A 17,811-nucleotide genomic window follows, 5' to 3' on the forward strand; every position below is an offset into this window, starting at 1 on the left:
CCCGGCCCGGTTATAAACGGGCCGGGTCTCGGGCCGGCTCGATAACGTTAACGGGCTTAACTTTTGTCAATTTTTACGGGCCGGGCCAGCCCGATGCCCAGCCTTAGCTCCAACCACATGGCACTATGCATCAATTTCTTTGATTCCGTGGAATGTCCTAACAAATAACCTGCTCCACCAAGCAGCACTATAAAAACATTTTCCAAAATTAGCTCTAGGCCATCCCGGCAGAGATCACCATCATGTCTTGATTCCTATGAGCGTTACTCCTTGCATCATTGCATCATCCAACGCAGTAGACCCAGGGAGATACGCCATGGGATCTTACTTCTACTACAGGGTTCAAGGCCAGGATTCTCTTCTGAACTTTTCAACCCATCTATAACAGCAACTACGAGTGCAGGGAGATGGCTCCCTTCCATAAATATGATCAGATTTATAGTCAGTAATTTATCACATATATAATCAGATTCACATGATACATTTATCAGTCTTTTGTATGAAAGCTACAAAAAATCATGATATACATAAACTGTATTACCAATGCTCATTCATGTCTCTAACTAACAAGCTCAGTAATTTCCTGTCCAAGTTAGCTCCTGCACCTTCTCTTTCTGCCCTTCTGCTGCTTCTTTTTGCCTCTCTTCTTCTCTTTACCAGCTCCATGGTTATGGACTTCCACCCGGGAAGCAGCTTCATCCTTCCTCAAAATATGCTTCACATTTAACACGCCATTTCTGAAATTACCTTGGCTAATTTTAAGCACTTGATCTTCTGGCCTGTTTTTCTGGCTTTTGCTAGTATATTTCCAAGGAATCTGATCAACAACACCCAGGAAGAAGCATGGAGGAAGGTAAAATTTAGAGAGAGAGAGAGAGAGCCCACACCCAAGTCAATGACCTCATTCTCAACTCAATAGGCACCATATACACGTCGCACTTGGAAGGGTGATGTACCCGTGTCAACAAGGCTGGACAAAAGTGTCCGGTGTGGGACATAGCAAATTGGTAGCTGCTACTCTTTTTGTTACTTTTATGTATTGGAGTTTTGTTATCTTATATTTATAAAAATGAGAAATGAATAAATTGTTGTTTGCTTAATTTTTGTCTACATATATATATATATATGTGTGTGTGTGTGTGTGTGTGTGTGTGTAGCAATGTTCCTGCATCCAGTTATTTTGACAGATAGCGATCATTCTAACTGTATTTATCACGACAGGATCTAAGATCCAAGGTACTTATAATTTGACAAGCCTTTTCACACATCCTACTCACAGTATCCTAAGATTTTCTGCTAAACAGACCCCATGAGGATCACACAGACACAGACACAACTCTTACTTTTTAACAATCAAATCATTTGATAAGCAGCCCAATATGGGCATGAAAGGCCACGTAAATCTGTTGCACACTAGCCAAGTTTTGTGTGTGTGTGTGCATGTGCACATATATATCTTTGGTGTATAAATACCTCCTGAAATAATTTTTGCTCTTTTTCCTGCCTTTTTTTCATGATGTCCCTCCCCCCCAAATGATAGGCATCTTGCAGTTCTTTTTAGCCTGTCATGAATAAGCAAACATCAGTATATAATAATGTCAGACCTCCATAAACATGATCGCATGATTTAACCTACAAAGGGATGACTATTCACCTTTCCACCTAAGGAAACCACATTTTGGTCTTCTATCTTCTTCCTTTCTTTCCAATTCATTTGTGAAGATCCTAAAAGAACCTCACATATGTTAGGCACAGGAGATATTTGAAATTACACTTGATAAGACATAGAACAGTAGTAATTTGTGCAGATACACACAACAAAATCACACACACAAAAGGAAAAATACACAATAATGTCTACTTACTATCATTTGCTAGAAAAAGTAGATAACAGTATTGATGTGAAGTCATGACAATGGTATCAATGTGGTTTCATTTGATTCACGAAGCATTGCTTGCACTGCAAGATGAACCATCAGTTTTGCAAACCAACATCCTTAGTTTCTGCATTTCAGTTTTGAGTGCACAGACTCGTGTTAACTTGGAAAAGGCTCATAAGTTATTTTCATTTCTTGGTGTGATCAAATTAACTTCATCAATAATTTATTGATTTACTTCAGGCAGCATGCAAGAAGTCTCCTTACATATACCGGACAAAATTTTTGTGGTCAGAATGAAGATGCTTAAGATCTCAAAAAGGAAAAAGTTGGCCATCAAGCTGATAGTGAAATTTGGTTTGTCACTCTCGTGAACTTCTGCAAAGTTAAGAATGCAGTATATTTCCACTCAACAGCATATAGATGTTGCTGGACCGGTAGGCTTTTCAGCTAGTTGCCGTTAAAGATGACCAAGAACAATTTCCAACATATTTACCAGTAAATTTTAGCCACATGTCGGTTGAAAAGTTTCAGTAGCATACTGAAAACTAACAGAAAATGCTTCATAATACATTTACAAATTAATGAAGAGAGGACAAATACAATGTGAAAGTTGGTGTTTATTGTCATGACGCTGAAAAAGCATGGTCAACCAAAGAAGGAAGTAACTGTTCCTGTAAGAAACAAAACACAGACAAGGTGCTTATTTAAGAGCTCAACATCCTTTAATAGCTTTTTGAAGGACTTCTTTTCTTCCTTGTTGTCCATGTTATCTATCAGCTTTCTTGATGTTTGGTTCACGTACATATCACTGATCCTACCTGACTAAACAGTGTACGCTCTAAGAACAAACAGTGAAAAATATAATATCAATAAAAATAATGAAAAATAAAAAAAGAACTATGGTTACAAGTTGTATAGTCCATGATCAACGTTCAAAGTGTCTACTATTAACTATTCAACACGTGATTTTTATTAGTTAGTTGCATAGAGGAAATAAAATGCATTGCTGACACAGTGACTAGCAATAGTCTGAAATCTGAAGAACAACTACAAGAACTTACAAAAAAATTTACAAGAGCATATATATACACACACACATGTGGGATCATCCTCCAATTGACCTATCCTAGCAAAACCTTCTAAAAAGTAAGATAATAACCTATTTTCCTAAAATCACTTTCCTTAACAAAGTTCAGTTGCGCAAGCATCTCAGAAGCATAATAACATTGTGAAGGTCATCTCATCTCATGATAAATTGTTTCCCATGAAAACTGTTTTACTAAAACCTCCATTATTGCACAAAAGTAACATTCACAAATGAACAACCAAAACTGGAAAAACCAAGATTGAGATGTCAATATAAACTAAAGGCCGATAGATGAGAGAAAGAGAAGAGAGAGAGAGAGATGCTTTGAATGAAGGCGACAATAATCCTCACAAGTAAATATTTGAATGTCCATTTGCATGTCACACACTGTACCCAACCATGATAACTGATAAAAATATTATGTATTGGAGAAAGAAGTTGCTTTATGAGTAATATGGTTCTTTTCATTCATTATTCACATTCAGGTATATGCGTCTGTAAGATGTCATTGCTCATCTGAATAATCTTGAACATTGAGAGGTTTTTGATGGCAGGTTCAGTAACTGTGTTAGTGAACATCCATAATATTTACCTAAAATTCGTTCTTACTAGGTACTATAACGACCATATTCTTGGATATATTCCTTTACATCAAACTTTGGTCATTCTCAATGTTTCCTCCCTGAAATCTTCAACACTAAAATCATCATTATCACCACCCACAATCTTTTTAACTTGAAACCATAGAACACTCGACATTTATGTCTCCACCTATTCACTAGGAGTAATAATTTTTCCTATTAAATTACACTTCTCAATCTTCATATGCCTCTTAACCATGCATATTGTCGCTCAATTACAGTTTTACAAGTCACACAGTCCTCATTGCTCCATTTTAAATGCTTTTTCATTTAAAGGAAATAAACAATTATATATGCATATTACTTGATCAGACATCCCATGGTAAACAGTGGCTGACTGGAACTTGATTTCAGAACGTTTTACCACAAGGCTAGCTAGGTTAAACATCTTTTAGTTCCTAATTGTTGATAAGATAATTGCAGACATTCTATGAACATTTGAAAAAAAAAAAGGAAAACTAGAATAGAGCTGTACGTCCTCCCAAGTATCCAATAATAGTCGTCCCATGCCTCAATGCAAACTATGCTATTCATTACTGTGAAGATGGACTGTCGAATGATCAACTATTGTGCAAATTGTAGGTAAAGCTTCCTCCAAACTCTTTAAGATACAAGTGTAAAGAGATAAGAAAGCTACAAGCTATTCAGTTATTTATTGTAGCACATAATTTCAACCGTCGAAGGTATTGGACTCAAAGTTAGTTTGCTCAGGCACAAAACCTTAAAACCACGACAGGACATAAACAAGAGGAAAGCATAATCAGGTTTCTCACTTTTAAAGTTTATATTTGCACTTCAAAGCAGCCTACAGCTGGAGCTAGATAGAAGCATAAAGTGATGGCCCACCAGTAAAATGATGACCGCTGAATCCAGACACTTGACTGAGAAAAATGCTAACAAGTTCCTTCGTCAAAAACAATCCCTTACGTTCATAGTGCCTTCACATGGCCCATGTCACCACATGCTTCTGAGTCATTTCAACAAACAATTTATGTGCCACAATAAATGCCCCAGATTCCATGCAGCGAGAAATAAAAGACTTCCCAAGACAATGAACAGGCATCCGTCAAAGACGTGCCATGCCGATCTCCACCCAAGGCAGTGACCAAGTAGGTGGTGGAGAGAGAGTGTGAAAGAGATGTGAGCCATTAGGGGAAAAGAGAGACCAATATATATATATATATATAGAAAGAGAGAGAGAGAGAGAGAGAGGCCTGCACGAAAGGAAAGAGCAACGTTGTTATATGATGAAGCGAGGCAAGGTGTGGTGTGTCTCCTAAGACGAGGCATAGGCCCTGAGGCATTGAAGTGTAGGTTTCACGAACAAAATTGTGAAATACATGATATCTATAAAAATAATGAGAAAATTGAAAAAGAACTAAATAAAAACATGAATTGTTCATATCCATGAATGAAGTCTCGCGTGATCCGGTCACCTAAAGTTTACCCTTCTGCGGAAGCTCAAATAACCAACATTAAACTAGGTGATTAAACTAGCGAATATGCAATGTTGAGATCCAATAGTAGCTTTCCTCATCTATCTGATTAGTTAATACTTTAGATTCATATTCAATATGAATGTAAACCATTTAGCTTGGCAAGTAAGTTTAAGACATCAGATTACGATAACACATTCTCTCAGATCAATCACGAGTTCAAGTATAACTTTAAGCACATACCTCTTGCATCTGCTCCAGCATAAATCTTTTTTTCCGCTTGAATATGCTGGTGGTTTTTACTTAAAACTGCCTTTCCGACAGCATTATATCAAAGATTTTGAAATATTTAATAGTTTATAAGTATTGCAGATGAGAAGAAAAGCATTCTTTTCTTTTATTAAAACAACAAACGTTTGAGAGCACCTATTTCATCCAATTTTTACTAGTTCAATAAATTCACTACATTCAACGATTTTAGCCAACATTTACTAAATTCCACTGTTTCATCCAGGATCGTCAAATAAATCCAACATTCACCGATTTCATCTAACATTAGCTAAATTATACCATGCTGCAGCCATGAGAAAAAGGTAAACAAAACAAAAATATGCCAACCAAAAATATGGGACAGATGCGCTAAGAAGAAAACAGACAGAGAGGGAGAGGCGAGGGCTGCCAGCTGACCGTTGCAGGGCTGGCGGCCCTCGTTTAGAGAGGGAGACGTAAGCGATGGAGCGCCAGGGAGATTCGCCGAGAATTGCAGGCGGGGAAAAGGGGCTCTCTGCAGACGAAAAGGAGAGAGTTGGAAAAATAGAGGGAGAGAAGGAGATTTTACGAGGTTGAAGCCATGCAGTTTAAAAAAATATAACATACAACTCAAATGTCTTGCCTGAGAAACTGGGCCCACAGAAAATCGTCCCTTGTCTGTTAAGATTCGTGCGAGAAGAACAAATGCACTTTCCCAAGTAAAATGATAAATTTTCGCGGGAAAATTCGCGAAACAAACGGCACCTTAGGGTTTTATGTCGCATCTGGGCGGTGCGCAAAACCCCTTTCCCTCCCTTTAGTTTGCGCTTTAAAGACCGATCCCTTGGGCTCGAATCATCAAAAAGAGCCATGGAAGGAGTGATTTTGGGCATGCCGGGACCATGGGCTGACGACAACCATGAATCTTCCGGTCACTGCACCACGAAAATCGGTGGACTACCCGTACGTTCTCCCTCCCTCCCTTCCTCTCTCTCTCGTGTTTGTTTTGAGGATTAACCGTTGTTGGTCTTTTTCTACTTATCAGGATTGGCCTCTTCCAAGACAAAGCATAAGGGATGAGCTTCTAAAATGTAGCGTATGCAGTGGCCATCTTTCACTTGTTGCTCAGGTTTCACCATCAATCCGTCACTCGTGTTCTTTGTTTTTAATTTATCAAAATATGCAGTCTTGGTCAGTCATGTTTGAGTTACATATTGCTAGAGCTAGCATTAGCTGTGTAGGTGTACGCGCCAATTGGAAGCAGCGATCTGAATTTTGATGAGCGTGTACTCTTTGTGTTGGCCTGTTCATCGCCAAATTGCGGGAGCAACCCACTGAGGTAAGCACTGCAAAAATTGTTTCCTATTAGCTCGGTTGGTGATTTTTGCATGGAAATTTATTGTGAGTTTTTGTGGAATTGGGTGAATTTCATAGTTGGCGAACTCTTCGTGTTCAAAAGACCAACTCTGAGACTGGGACTACAAAGACGGTCAGCAACAGTCGAGCCTCAGCATCGACCAACAGTGACCAGCTAGGGGAGGATACATGGAGCTTTGATGGTGATGATGATGATGATGGATGTGATGGTTTGAATTTGAGTATGGCTGAGTTAGGCAAGGCGCTAGCAGAAGCGGCCGCTGTAGCTTCTCGTGGGGAGAGAAGGAGAGATGCCAAGGATCGTGACGAACTCCATGAGAAGCCGGGAAAGAGAGTGACTGATCCCTGCCTTCGGGGTACTTGGTCTATACGATCTTGCGAAATTTTTCTATTCAAGTTTCATTTTTAAGTGCATCTCTCTCACGTAGATTTTTTTTTTAACGGGCATTATGTTTTTCTGTAGAATGTTATGTTCCAGTGAAATGCATTTGTTTCTTTGTTACTGATGACTATGACTATAAATTCCAGTTTGTACTGATGGCGTGCCCTTCATTTTGGTGTCTCAAAGCTGATCGTACCATAGAATCTATCAAAATTGGATTAGGTATAGGAAATTTAACATTCTCTTGTCTCCTAATTAATGGAATTGGGGAAGTGGAGAACAGTAGGGATCCCTTGCATAAAAGAAAAACTAAATACACACACCATGTTGGTTGTGCCTGATTTCAGGGATTTGATTCTGTCTAATGAGAGAGGATCTAGTATAGGCTCAAGTACAGTAGTGCCCCCATCGTGACTGAGTTTCGTCTAGGTGGGATGAGACTATCTAGATCCTCTCCTCTCTGATGCTTTCTGCAAGTAACTTGTTAAACTGACTAAATGCTATTGTTTGGTACCAGCCATGAGGCATGCACATTAGTTGTTCATCACACATATGACATTTTTATTTGACATTCAGTTTATGAATATATAACATGGACATATTCAAGTGTGGTTTAGACTTTAGAGAAAAGTAATTTTGAAAAATTATCATAAATGGAATGAGCATCCTGCCATCCCACTCATTTTCTTTTGTTGTTGTCTCTATTTATAAACAGTATTGAGACATCTATCATTTATGAACTTTTTCTGCTTTACACGGAAGAAGATGTAATAAATATTTCACTATATAGCACACCATCTTTCTTTGAAGAGGAAATTTTGATACCCTTTTGTCTCGATAATCAAGATAACCACCTCACTCACCCATGAGCTCTTTGGACAAAGTCATAATCCTCCTTGCCAACGAGGGAGTATGCCTAATTTTGACCCCAAGAAAAGGGGAGAAGTACATGGGAATTTCAAGCTCATAATGTTCCTTTGACTTGTTGATTGTAAGTCTTCCTTATGAGGCGAGTGGAGAGCCCTTATGGCTGGTAGGAAAAATGTCGATTATGAAGAAATGATTGGAAGCTACACTTCTGCTTATTTGACAAAGCCTTTTTATGGAAAAATTTTGCTAACAGAAAAGGCATTTGGCTGAAGCGCAGAACTAAGGGAGGTTGAGGATAAACTGAGTATGTTAGTAGACACATCAAATCAAGTACTTTTTTCTTAGAGTAATATTTTTTTTGTTGACTTGTTCATTGATTTGATATAATGGAAAGAATCAAGTAAAAGTCCATCTTTCTTTGAATTTCCTCAATCAAAGATCCTTCAATTGTCAAACTGACTTGTACTCATGTGAATGTAGAAGTTGTGATGCATTACCTGTCAATTCTTGTTGCCATACACTATTGAGGTCTATGCTTGCACCATTTTCTTTCTAATGATTTATCTTGCATTGAAATTATGGCCTGCTTACCATCAAAGTGGATGCTGCATTTTCCATTAATTTTTGTTAAAATATTCCCATTGTCAAGATTTAGATTTTCTGTCCGATTAATTCTGACCGTTGGTGCAGTGATGCCTTGCTTCTATATCTATATTGAGAAAGAGTCAACCTTGCAGAATGTCAGTTGTATTTCTGCTGCATGTTCCATTTCTACGAAGGGAAGTGGGCATTTTGATTCTGCTGAAGACAAGGATTCATGGGAGGCAGAGGATTATGAATATGATAGAGCCTTGGATGTTGATAGGACATATATGAAATTCAAGAAGCGGTTGGATCTCTATCCAGAGCAATGCTTGAGGTACACATTGTTCCCAATCTTTTAATAGTCTGTTAGATGGTTATAAGAGATGTCAAAAATAAATGATGTATTTTGTTCTCCTCCCTATTTAATTCTCGACTGTCTGATCATGCATTTCTGTTTTCTTTTTCTGGTGTCAGTATTAATGAGCACCGCATTTAATTTGCATGTGCTTCTGGCATGTACAAGTGTGTTTAATTTATTCTTAGTTGTGTAGGACATATATTCTGCAGCTTTGGCATCAATGACCAAGCAGCTAACTCGTGTATGCTCCTAACCTGCAGTAGTGAGTAACTTGTTCTTGATGTGTGAGAGAGAAGGAGCACTTACACTTTAAGGTGATAAAGTAATTTTTTTTGTCTCAGTAAAGTTATTCTGTGTGCAAATTACGTGAAATGTTTTCTTACCTTGTTTGCTTTTAGCTTGCAAATTTGAAAAGTTGTATGCCATATAGAATAAACTAATGCGTAATAGATCTCAATATGTTGCTGTTGAAATTTGGCATTAGTTGTCGGTGTGTGGAAGAACTTCAGGAGGTATATTTACAATCCAAAAGCTTTGAGGATCATTGTTCTTGGAGCTAGAGTAGGCCTGCCTATATTGCACTTTGGTTAATGCTGATAAGTGAAAGTTTCTTCAATAATGTGTGATGCTGATGCTTGCTTCCCCTTTCTGCTATTAGGATCCAATGGTGACAACATGTATTTTCCATGACAGACAAACATGAACGACTTCTATGATTAGTTTTTATGGGAAAAGCACATTAGATGCTTAAATATTAATGTTGTAATTGTGGACCTTGGGATCAGTGCATTTAAGAGGAAGAGGATCAACCATTCCTTTTCTGTTACAATGCAAGGGTCTTTATTCTTAAACTACTTTATGTCCCTTCCACTTGGAACCAACTCGATTCTATTTTCTCCATACAGTCGCAAGATCTAGCTCCAGACTTTTCACTTTGCATAATTGAAAATCTGATAGCTGCTTGTCCAGGTACTCTTGTGGTGGAAAGCCTCTATTGGCTTCAGATCAATTGCAAGAACCTGGCTGTTGTTCTCTTTGTGGTGGGTCTCGGCATTATGAAATGCAGCTAATGCCACCTCTTCTGTATTTTCTGAAAGAAGGCAGTGAGGCTTCTGGGGCTGTGTGCCCAACAGAATACTGGAACTGGATGACTGTAATCGTCTATACGTGTTCAAAGGTATGTTGACATGCGTTCATCATGTGTAAGAATTAGGTAAAGGCCATGCTGGATTCCACAGTTATGTCCACCTGCTCTTCTTTTGAATTTTTGGCTATGCCTTGGCCACAAATGCCATGACTCACATAGCTTAGCGCATTCAATGATGGGAAACCTTGTTTATTTCTGCAGAGTTGCTTCCAGCATGCTCATCTGGTAGACCATGAAGATGAACAGTGGATTGTGGTGGAGGAGGCTACGTTGATACAGTATGAAGGCTCATTACAGGGTTCTGCTCGATTGGTTGGCCTTACGTAAGAATGTGTGAGGCAGAGAGCTTATTTGTATAAATTTGTGATCATAATTCTAATGACTTAATTTTTTATAAGAAATTTTTTCCAAGGGATACCATATGCATTTCGAGAAGAAACCAAGATAATTAACCCTGGGAAAATGCTAATAATCGTTGACATGTGTATGTTATTGTCATGAGAGTGGGAGAAGAGATAAGAAGGATTATTCATCTAATCAGTGCTTGAAGTTCATCTGATCATCTAAAATGAGAAATTCTCCCGTTATGCCTGGTTCAGCTGGATCCAGTGAGCTAAAGATGTAGCACAAACAAGTATTGCAACTGAATTGGTTTGCCCGCTTACAAGGTTGCCACCTTGTACTCATTAAGAGATGGATGGAAGTCCCAGATGTTTCATGACCATACGAATACGAAGCTGCCCAAAAGGGTGAGATATAATCTCATCCCCGAGTAAGTGTGATTGATATGTGGGAGCCAGATATTCGTATTTCTAAGTGCAGCTTACCATGGTTATCATAAAGATGGATTTACTTTATTTTTACAGGTCACTCCAGTAAATGTGACACCCTCTTTCTGTTTTTGAGAGTAGTCTTGTCATTTCATAAAATAGCAACACTTTATTCGATCTTGATGGATATAATTTATAAGATTGGTAATTTTTTTTTTGACCTGACATAACTGGTTGGGCATGCATATTCGATACAATTCTCATAAGCATGGTCCCTAAGCCATATGGATAGGTAGTGGCACCAAGTTAATGGTGCATCGTATCGTTTCTACACCTAGGCCCCAATACATGTCAGCACTTTGGAGGCAAACAGAATGATATTGAGAATTTATACCTCCTGAACAATAAATAGGGCTGCACATGAGCCGAGTGAGTTTCAGTTGAGCCAGAGTGAGTTTCAGTTGAGCCAGCTCGAGCTTGACTTGACTTAGAAGACACGATCTCGATCTGCTTGAGCCCAACTCGACGATACAATGTGGAGCTCGAACTCAACTCGTTTAACTCATTAATGTTATGTCTTGTCTCCTTTTACTCGTTTAACTTGATTAACTCGTTTAGTTGCTACTCATTTACTTATTAATTATGTAGTTGAGCCAAATCGAGTTTAAACGAGTCGAGTTCTTACAATTCGAACTTGACATTTTTAACATTTCGAGCATACATTTGAACTCAAGATCGTCTTGTTTATAAACAAGTTGAGTTCGAGACTAGTTTTAACGAAAGAGTTCAAGTTGAGCTCGAGCCGACTCGACTCATTGTGCAGCCTCAGCGATAAAGTCCCTTGTCTTGAGGTAGGTTTTCCTAAGTGCAATTTACAAATCCCCTTTTAATAACAGTATGGAGTAGATGTCAATAGAGTGATAAAGCCGATGAATCATAGTGCTGTACTGTCTGAAACACTGTTCAGGACATTTTCTACCATATGAAAGTAGCACTTTTTTCGTTTGTTCGTTATGTTTTTTCGTCCAAGGTTTGTTTTATATGAACAATATGTTAAGATAAGGTTCTATGCTTTGATCGATGGACAGTTTAGACACATTTCGCTGACAGTATAAATAAATGATTCCAGTGAAAGAAAGTAGAATATATTTTTTTAGTTAGTTTTGATCTATAAACAAGATTTCATCGAAACAAAACATAACTGGTAGCAACTTCAAAAATTTTCTACATCACGAAATCTTACTTTTAGATCTAAGATAGATCGATCGATCTCACAAGTGAAGATCATCCATGCACTTTCACTTAATATGCTTCACGTCGGAGGAACTTATATTGCTCAAGCCCATCTCCATGCTACAAAGTAAAAGCTAAACGTAGTGCACCAAATCTCTTGAAGCTTAATGACTACCATTGTGACACAATGAATTATTTTTCAGCCCATCATTTGGAACTTGATGCTTCAAATATAATGAACTGTTTTTCAACCATTTTTACTTATATTAAAAAAAAATAATTCTGCATAAGACATTTGAGTACTTGTTTAAGCTAACAACCTTAGTTTGAAAATGGAAAACCGTGATACTTTTCTTAACATAGTTTTCAAGAAATCGACCGGCAAAAAGGAAAAAGCCATTTGTTGGGTTTTCTTACGTAATTTTCGTAAAGTAAAAAAAAAAAAAAGGTTTATGGTTTTTTTTTCAAGGCGTGGGATGCTCATCCGACGTGGACAGAATCGGTTGATGTGGCACTTCATTTTTCCCATGGTCCGATCTCGCTGATCCTCCTCTTCTTCTTCTTCCTCTTCTTCTTCCGCTGCTCTTAAATTCCCTCTCAGTTACTCAAGTTTGAGTCTTGACTGCGATTTACTCTTCTCGCCAGCGTCAACCGAAACGAATAAAGAAGATTAAAACCAGGAAGGAACCTACGAACCCTAACGCATCCGGAGGTGAAGGAGTTCGCTGTCTCTCCCCCTTTCTCTCTGCCATGGCGGCCCCGGTCGTCCGCTTTCCGCTGCTCCTCTTCCTTGTTCGGGCCATGGGCGTTCTGGTCGCAGCGCTGGTTCTAGTGTGGGTTATGCATTTTCGTGGAGGGATGTCGCTCGTCTCCCAGGACAAGTCCCTCATCTTCAACGTAAGTACCTCTCTGTTGGCGTGCTCTCGAATCCTGGTTGCTTCTTTAGGAGATCCTTGTAAAAATTTTCCTTTCTTGAACTTTGAGCTTGTTTTTGTTTCTCGATCGTGCGAAGTATCGCGTGATAGACAGTAAGCAGGCCGGAAACTGAATCGCGTTTTGCTTCTTCCTCCTTCCGATCCAGCTTATTCTTTCTGATGTGTTTATTGTACCCGATCTTCTCGGATGTTGAGCTTAGTACTGGTTCTTGAACCAGTGAGCTTCGTCAGTGGAGAATGAGTACATCGAATTTGGATTTGTATTATTTTGTTTTTATAAGTGTTTGGTTGCTGGTTGATGATTTCCTCCATGGGCGCTGGCAGTAGAATGGTGAAGTTATGAGGAAATCTGGATCTGGTATTTCAAGCGGACATGACATTTTTTTTTTTCGTTGTTATTTTTTACATCTGTTCTTGATATGGTTAACAAGAAATCGTGCAAAAGAACGAAAGCTAGGCGCTTGAGCATCGCATAATTATATGATTACCAGCATTAGTTACAGTATTCAACTCTTTGTGACAAGTAGAAAGCGAAGTGCTTCTCAGTGTCATGATACCACGTAAAACCTTTGAGTAGGGTATCTCTCAAATTTTTATTGTATATATATGCTTGCGGCTTGCAAGGACGAGAAAATTTGAGGATATGGATTTCCAAGGAAGATGATTCTGTAAAATGTACTATTAGAACTACTGGTATTAAATTCATCGAGACTATCATCATCATCATGACAAGTTTTTGTGGGATATTGGTGCCGAAGACCTGTCATTGGCAAACAAACTCTTTCTTTTCTTCAATGGACGGTGAGTATCATTTTGTGCTATCTTGATAGAAAGGAAAAATTGAAGCAGGCCTCTGTCAAAAGTACTACTCTGCGAAATGCAATACCACTAATAGTGCCATGGCTACTGTCATCATCGTCATCAACATCAAGAAAAGTGACGTTTTTTACAGAGGCTACAACCAGATTATTGATTGCTTAAGTTTCCAGACGGAGAACTGCATACACTAGGATCAATTTTCTTCCCTTTTAGTTTTTCCACCACAAGAAGGAAGAGCGAAGAAAGTATATCGATGGAGATAGTATGGTCAAATTTAACAGGTGAGGAAGGATAAAACCTGAAACAAAGAAAATTTCAACATGCCCCTCCTTTATATTGTCTTGTGCTCTTCTCAGTCTTTTATCCTCTTTCAATTTGAGATGAAGTGCATGATTTCTAGCACCAACCAGCACATTCACCCATGGCTCTGAGATAAGGTACTCTAAGACAAAAAAGTATAAGCTGATCCACATATGCTTAAGTTGCAGCAAAATAAAGAGCAGTTGTTATCAACTAAAGCTATAACAGAAATTTTAGTGAAGGGGAAAATTCAGGAACTTTAGTGGAGATGGTTTGGTTATGTTATGAAAGTTGAACATACAAATGCAACATTGTCTATGAACTTGTGCTATGAAACTGAACATGTGAGAAGGGAGGGACCAAGGTCTCGAGGAAGCTGCAACGAGAGGCAATGTGTCTTCTTGGAGACTGAGAAGGAAAGCAGCCTCCAATGCTAACCCCATGTAATTGGACAACGGTTGATGGTTGTAATGATCTATCTTTTATTGTTTCATTGTCCATATATTTTAATATAGTCAAGATTTTAAAAGCTAATTATGTAAATCTAGGAGTATATAGCACATCTGCTTAGGTAATCCAGCAATCTGTAAATCCTTGCACTTCAAATTTTCTGAGATATTGTTGTCGTTTAAATTATCATGTTCGGAGTCCTAACTCTATTTGGCCTTGAGTCTTTTTTTATCTATCTGAATAACTTCTGCCATGTAGTTATTCATCTGTGGACTTCTGTTCTTGCAAATGTGCAAGTCCCTCTAATCAAGTTTACAAGGATTTCTTGTGGAAGTTTTGACATGGTTCAGACATTAATTTTCTGCATAAAACTTGGAAGTATTTATGTTTATGAGAGTGGAGAAATTCATGTATGGTGGTTTCCTTTTTCCCTGACATTGCAATCTGGTGAAAGTTTCTTATTCCAATCATTGTCTACATATTTGCTGATGGTTGTATGCATTGTCAATCTAGGTACATCCTGTACTCATGGTTATTGGCCTCATACTTATTGGTGGTGAAGGTATATAGTTTCTCCTTTCACATGAGCAGCATAAATTGCTTGCCAGATGAAGTATATTTTTCTATTATTTTTAATCTAAACGAGGAAACCTGAGTCACTATGGATTAGTAGTGAGACCACAATAAATCCTTTAATTTTAGTCATATTTGGACCTGCAGCTAATAAATGGCAGTAGCTTCTTTGCGTCTGCAAATCCTCTAAGTCAGAGAAGAAGGCTGATCAGTGAAGAGAATGTTATTGTATTCTCTGTGCTTTATCATATTTTTTCATTTGTTTATGATTATCATATCATGATAACTAAAGGTTACTATGTTGAAGTAGCATTTTGTGTACTGTAATAATTTTTGTCTATGTCAGCCATATGCCAGGCCCAACAATGTGGCTAATAGAACTAGATATCTTGCTTCATAGATATTCTTCACTTCGTAGCACTGCCTAATGCGTACATCAAATGGCCATATGTCAATGAAATGCAATGATTTCCTTCATATTAATGTGCCTCTGACTGATCCATGGAGGTAATTTGTTAGCTTGTAGTCATTAACTTAAATTAAATGTTATTTGATGAATAATTCAATATCTTCTTTCTAGCCAGTTAGCCAGGACGATGCATTTTGCGCTAGATATGCCAAGATAAAATGCTCTACTCCACTTAGATAGGATTTTGACATTGATGCTAACCTAGCCAATCTGGTAGGGCATTAGTTTATGATGCAGTATTGTCATTACCATGGTAGACATGTAATGTTTATAAAAGAATTTTATCTAATACAATGTGACCCTTGTCCTCAAATATATTAGTCACAGATTCTTCGAGGCTGCTTGAAATTTCAAAATTGAAGTCCACAGTAAAAGTAAACTAATCATATGAAGGATTCCTTTTTTGATTTCTCTCCTCTTCTCTGTCATTGTCCTAGTTTGGCATCAAGTGTGGAAGAAACCAACCTTCAATATTATTTTTTGGAATACAATTTTTGGTATGCTGATGTGCTTTGGCAATCTGTGTCTAATTTCATGTCAAAAATGAGGAAGCTCAGAAAAATAACTGGTAAATAGCTTCTGCTTTGGTACAATTAATCAGCTGGTATGTAGTATTACCTGCCCTTTCTCTAATTTTGGCTCCTAATGTGACCAAACTTGATATATTTCCTTACCCATTAAACGTGCTTGTATTTTTCTGTGTTTCTCTTTTCTATCAATCATACAGTCTTCTATGTTTCTCTTCGGATTTTGCAATAGTATCTGTTAATCCCCAAGTTTAAAGCACAATATTTGCCAGAAAGTGTTTGCTAATACCAATGAGGTGACTTCTTGTGCATGACAGTAAGTTATAGAGAGGATCGCTTTTCACTTTAGCAAATCATTTTGCTATGCTTGTTATTTTATTTCTAATATTCTCTTGTCATGTGGCAATGACTGCAGGTATGTTGGCTTACAAGAGTGTTTCGGGTACAAAAAATTTCAAGAAGGCTGTGCACCTCATCCTTCAAGCCTTTGCCTTCACTTTGAGCTTACTTGGGCTATGGGCAGCTTTGAAGTTTCACAATGACATGGGAATTGATAATTTTTATAGTCTGCACTCGTGGCTAGGTGTAGCTTGCTTGATCTTATTTGGGATTCAGGTTCTTTCTCTCCCTCTCTCACACACACCCCATGCACACATGCGGAGACGAGATTTATTTGCTTTCATCTTTTTGTTCCTAACAGATCTAAGCTGGCTCTTTGTTATAGTGGGGCGTTGGATTTGGAACGTTTTGGTACCCTGGAGGTGCAAGAGGCATCCGAGCTAGTTTACTACCATGGCATGTTTTCTTAGGTATTTACATCTATGGCATGGCTATAACAGCTGCTGTTACTGGAATCTTGGAGAAACTCACATTTCTGCAGGGCAGCAAGACCATAACTCGTTACTCTACTGAGGCCTTGCTGGTCAACTTGTTAGGTATTTTAATTGTGAGTTTAGGAGGAGTTGTAATTTTAGCTCTTATTTCTCCTTCAAATAGCAAAGCAGATGTACATCGGGGAACCCCTGAATAAACGTTCAATTCTTTATGGTACTTCCGATGGCTCCAACGAATTCTACAGTGAGGTTGTATAATTCTGCACTTTCGTGCTGGAAATAGACTACATCTGAGTCTCTCCTGGAAGTCAGTGCAGTCTGTCTTATTTTTCTCTCACCAGCTCCTTTTTCTTTTTTAATCTGTTACAGTTTAGACAGGTAAAAAGTTATTTATACCAGTATTATCAGAAAGGAAACTGTTATTTCAAATAATTCAGCCCTCGTACGAGAGCTCTTATTAAGCTATCCCATACTAGTAGTAGTGATGGATATCTTTGCTTCTCTTTTATATACGAACGGGGATTAGTTTCTCAGCTCTGTCCTCATCTCCCAAGTCCATGCCTCTCAACAGCCAAGGGATAGATATAGCTGGTGGAAGCTGCTAAGTCGCCATTTGGAAGCTGGCTTTCAAGCACAGGCAGACGCGTTGTGGCTTCTGCAAACGACTTTGGCCATTTGGAAGTATTAGTATTGCTGATACATTGCCATCGCAGATGGAGTTGGCAATGCAACTCCGTCCTCAAAACTACAATTTAGTGGCATCTTGAACAGGCAGTATTGACAATGTAATGTCTTGAAATAGCTTAAATGCTGATGCATGCTTTTGAATGCATGCTCGGGGACAAAACAAAGGTCAGTAGCCATGCTCTGTATGTACATGGAAATCGTAA

The 17,811-nt window shown here is 38.3% G+C and overlaps 3 protein-coding genes across 3 annotated transcripts; 2 read left to right on the forward strand and 1 right to left on the reverse strand.

Moving 5' to 3' along the window:
- Nucleotides 1–439: 439 nt before the first annotated feature.
- LOC116259600 (uncharacterized) lies at nucleotides 440–5,929 on the reverse strand. Its single transcript, XM_031637456.2, has 3 exons — nucleotides 5,732–5,929; nucleotides 1,655–1,725; nucleotides 440–886 (listed from the first exon to the last, which is right to left on the reverse strand). Exons 1-3 carry the CDS (start codon nucleotides 5,916–5,918, stop codon nucleotides 593–595), a joined length of 552 nt encoding a protein of 183 aa, XP_031493316.1. The 5' UTR covers nucleotides 5,919–5,929; the 3' UTR covers nucleotides 440–592.
- Nucleotides 5,930–6,020: 91 nt separating this feature from the next.
- Nucleotides 6,021–10,427, forward strand: LOC116258649 (uncharacterized). Its single transcript, XM_031635924.2, has 7 exons — nucleotides 6,021–6,256; nucleotides 6,339–6,422; nucleotides 6,535–6,632; nucleotides 6,728–7,026; nucleotides 8,613–8,841; nucleotides 9,835–10,042; nucleotides 10,214–10,427. Exons 1-7 carry the CDS (start codon nucleotides 6,164–6,166, stop codon nucleotides 10,337–10,339), a joined length of 1,137 nt encoding a protein of 378 aa, XP_031491784.1. The 5' UTR covers nucleotides 6,021–6,163; the 3' UTR covers nucleotides 10,340–10,427.
- Nucleotides 10,428–12,515: 2,088 nt separating this feature from the next.
- On the forward strand, nucleotides 12,516–17,386 carry LOC116259659 (transmembrane ascorbate ferrireductase 2). The gene is made up of 4 exons (XM_031637520.2): nucleotides 12,516–12,912; nucleotides 15,033–15,081; nucleotides 16,504–16,703; nucleotides 16,813–17,386. Exons 1-4 carry the CDS (start codon nucleotides 12,766–12,768, stop codon nucleotides 17,116–17,118), a joined length of 702 nt encoding a protein of 233 aa, XP_031493380.1. The 5' UTR covers nucleotides 12,516–12,765; the 3' UTR covers nucleotides 17,119–17,386.
- The last annotated feature ends 425 nt before the right edge of the window (nucleotides 17,387–17,811 follow it).

The sequence above is a fragment of the Nymphaea colorata genome, chromosome 8, assembly GCF_008831285.2.
Source record: "Nymphaea colorata isolate Beijing-Zhang1983 chromosome 8, ASM883128v2, whole genome shotgun sequence".
Lineage (NCBI taxonomy): Eukaryota > Viridiplantae > Streptophyta > Magnoliopsida > Nymphaeales > Nymphaeaceae > Nymphaea > Nymphaea colorata.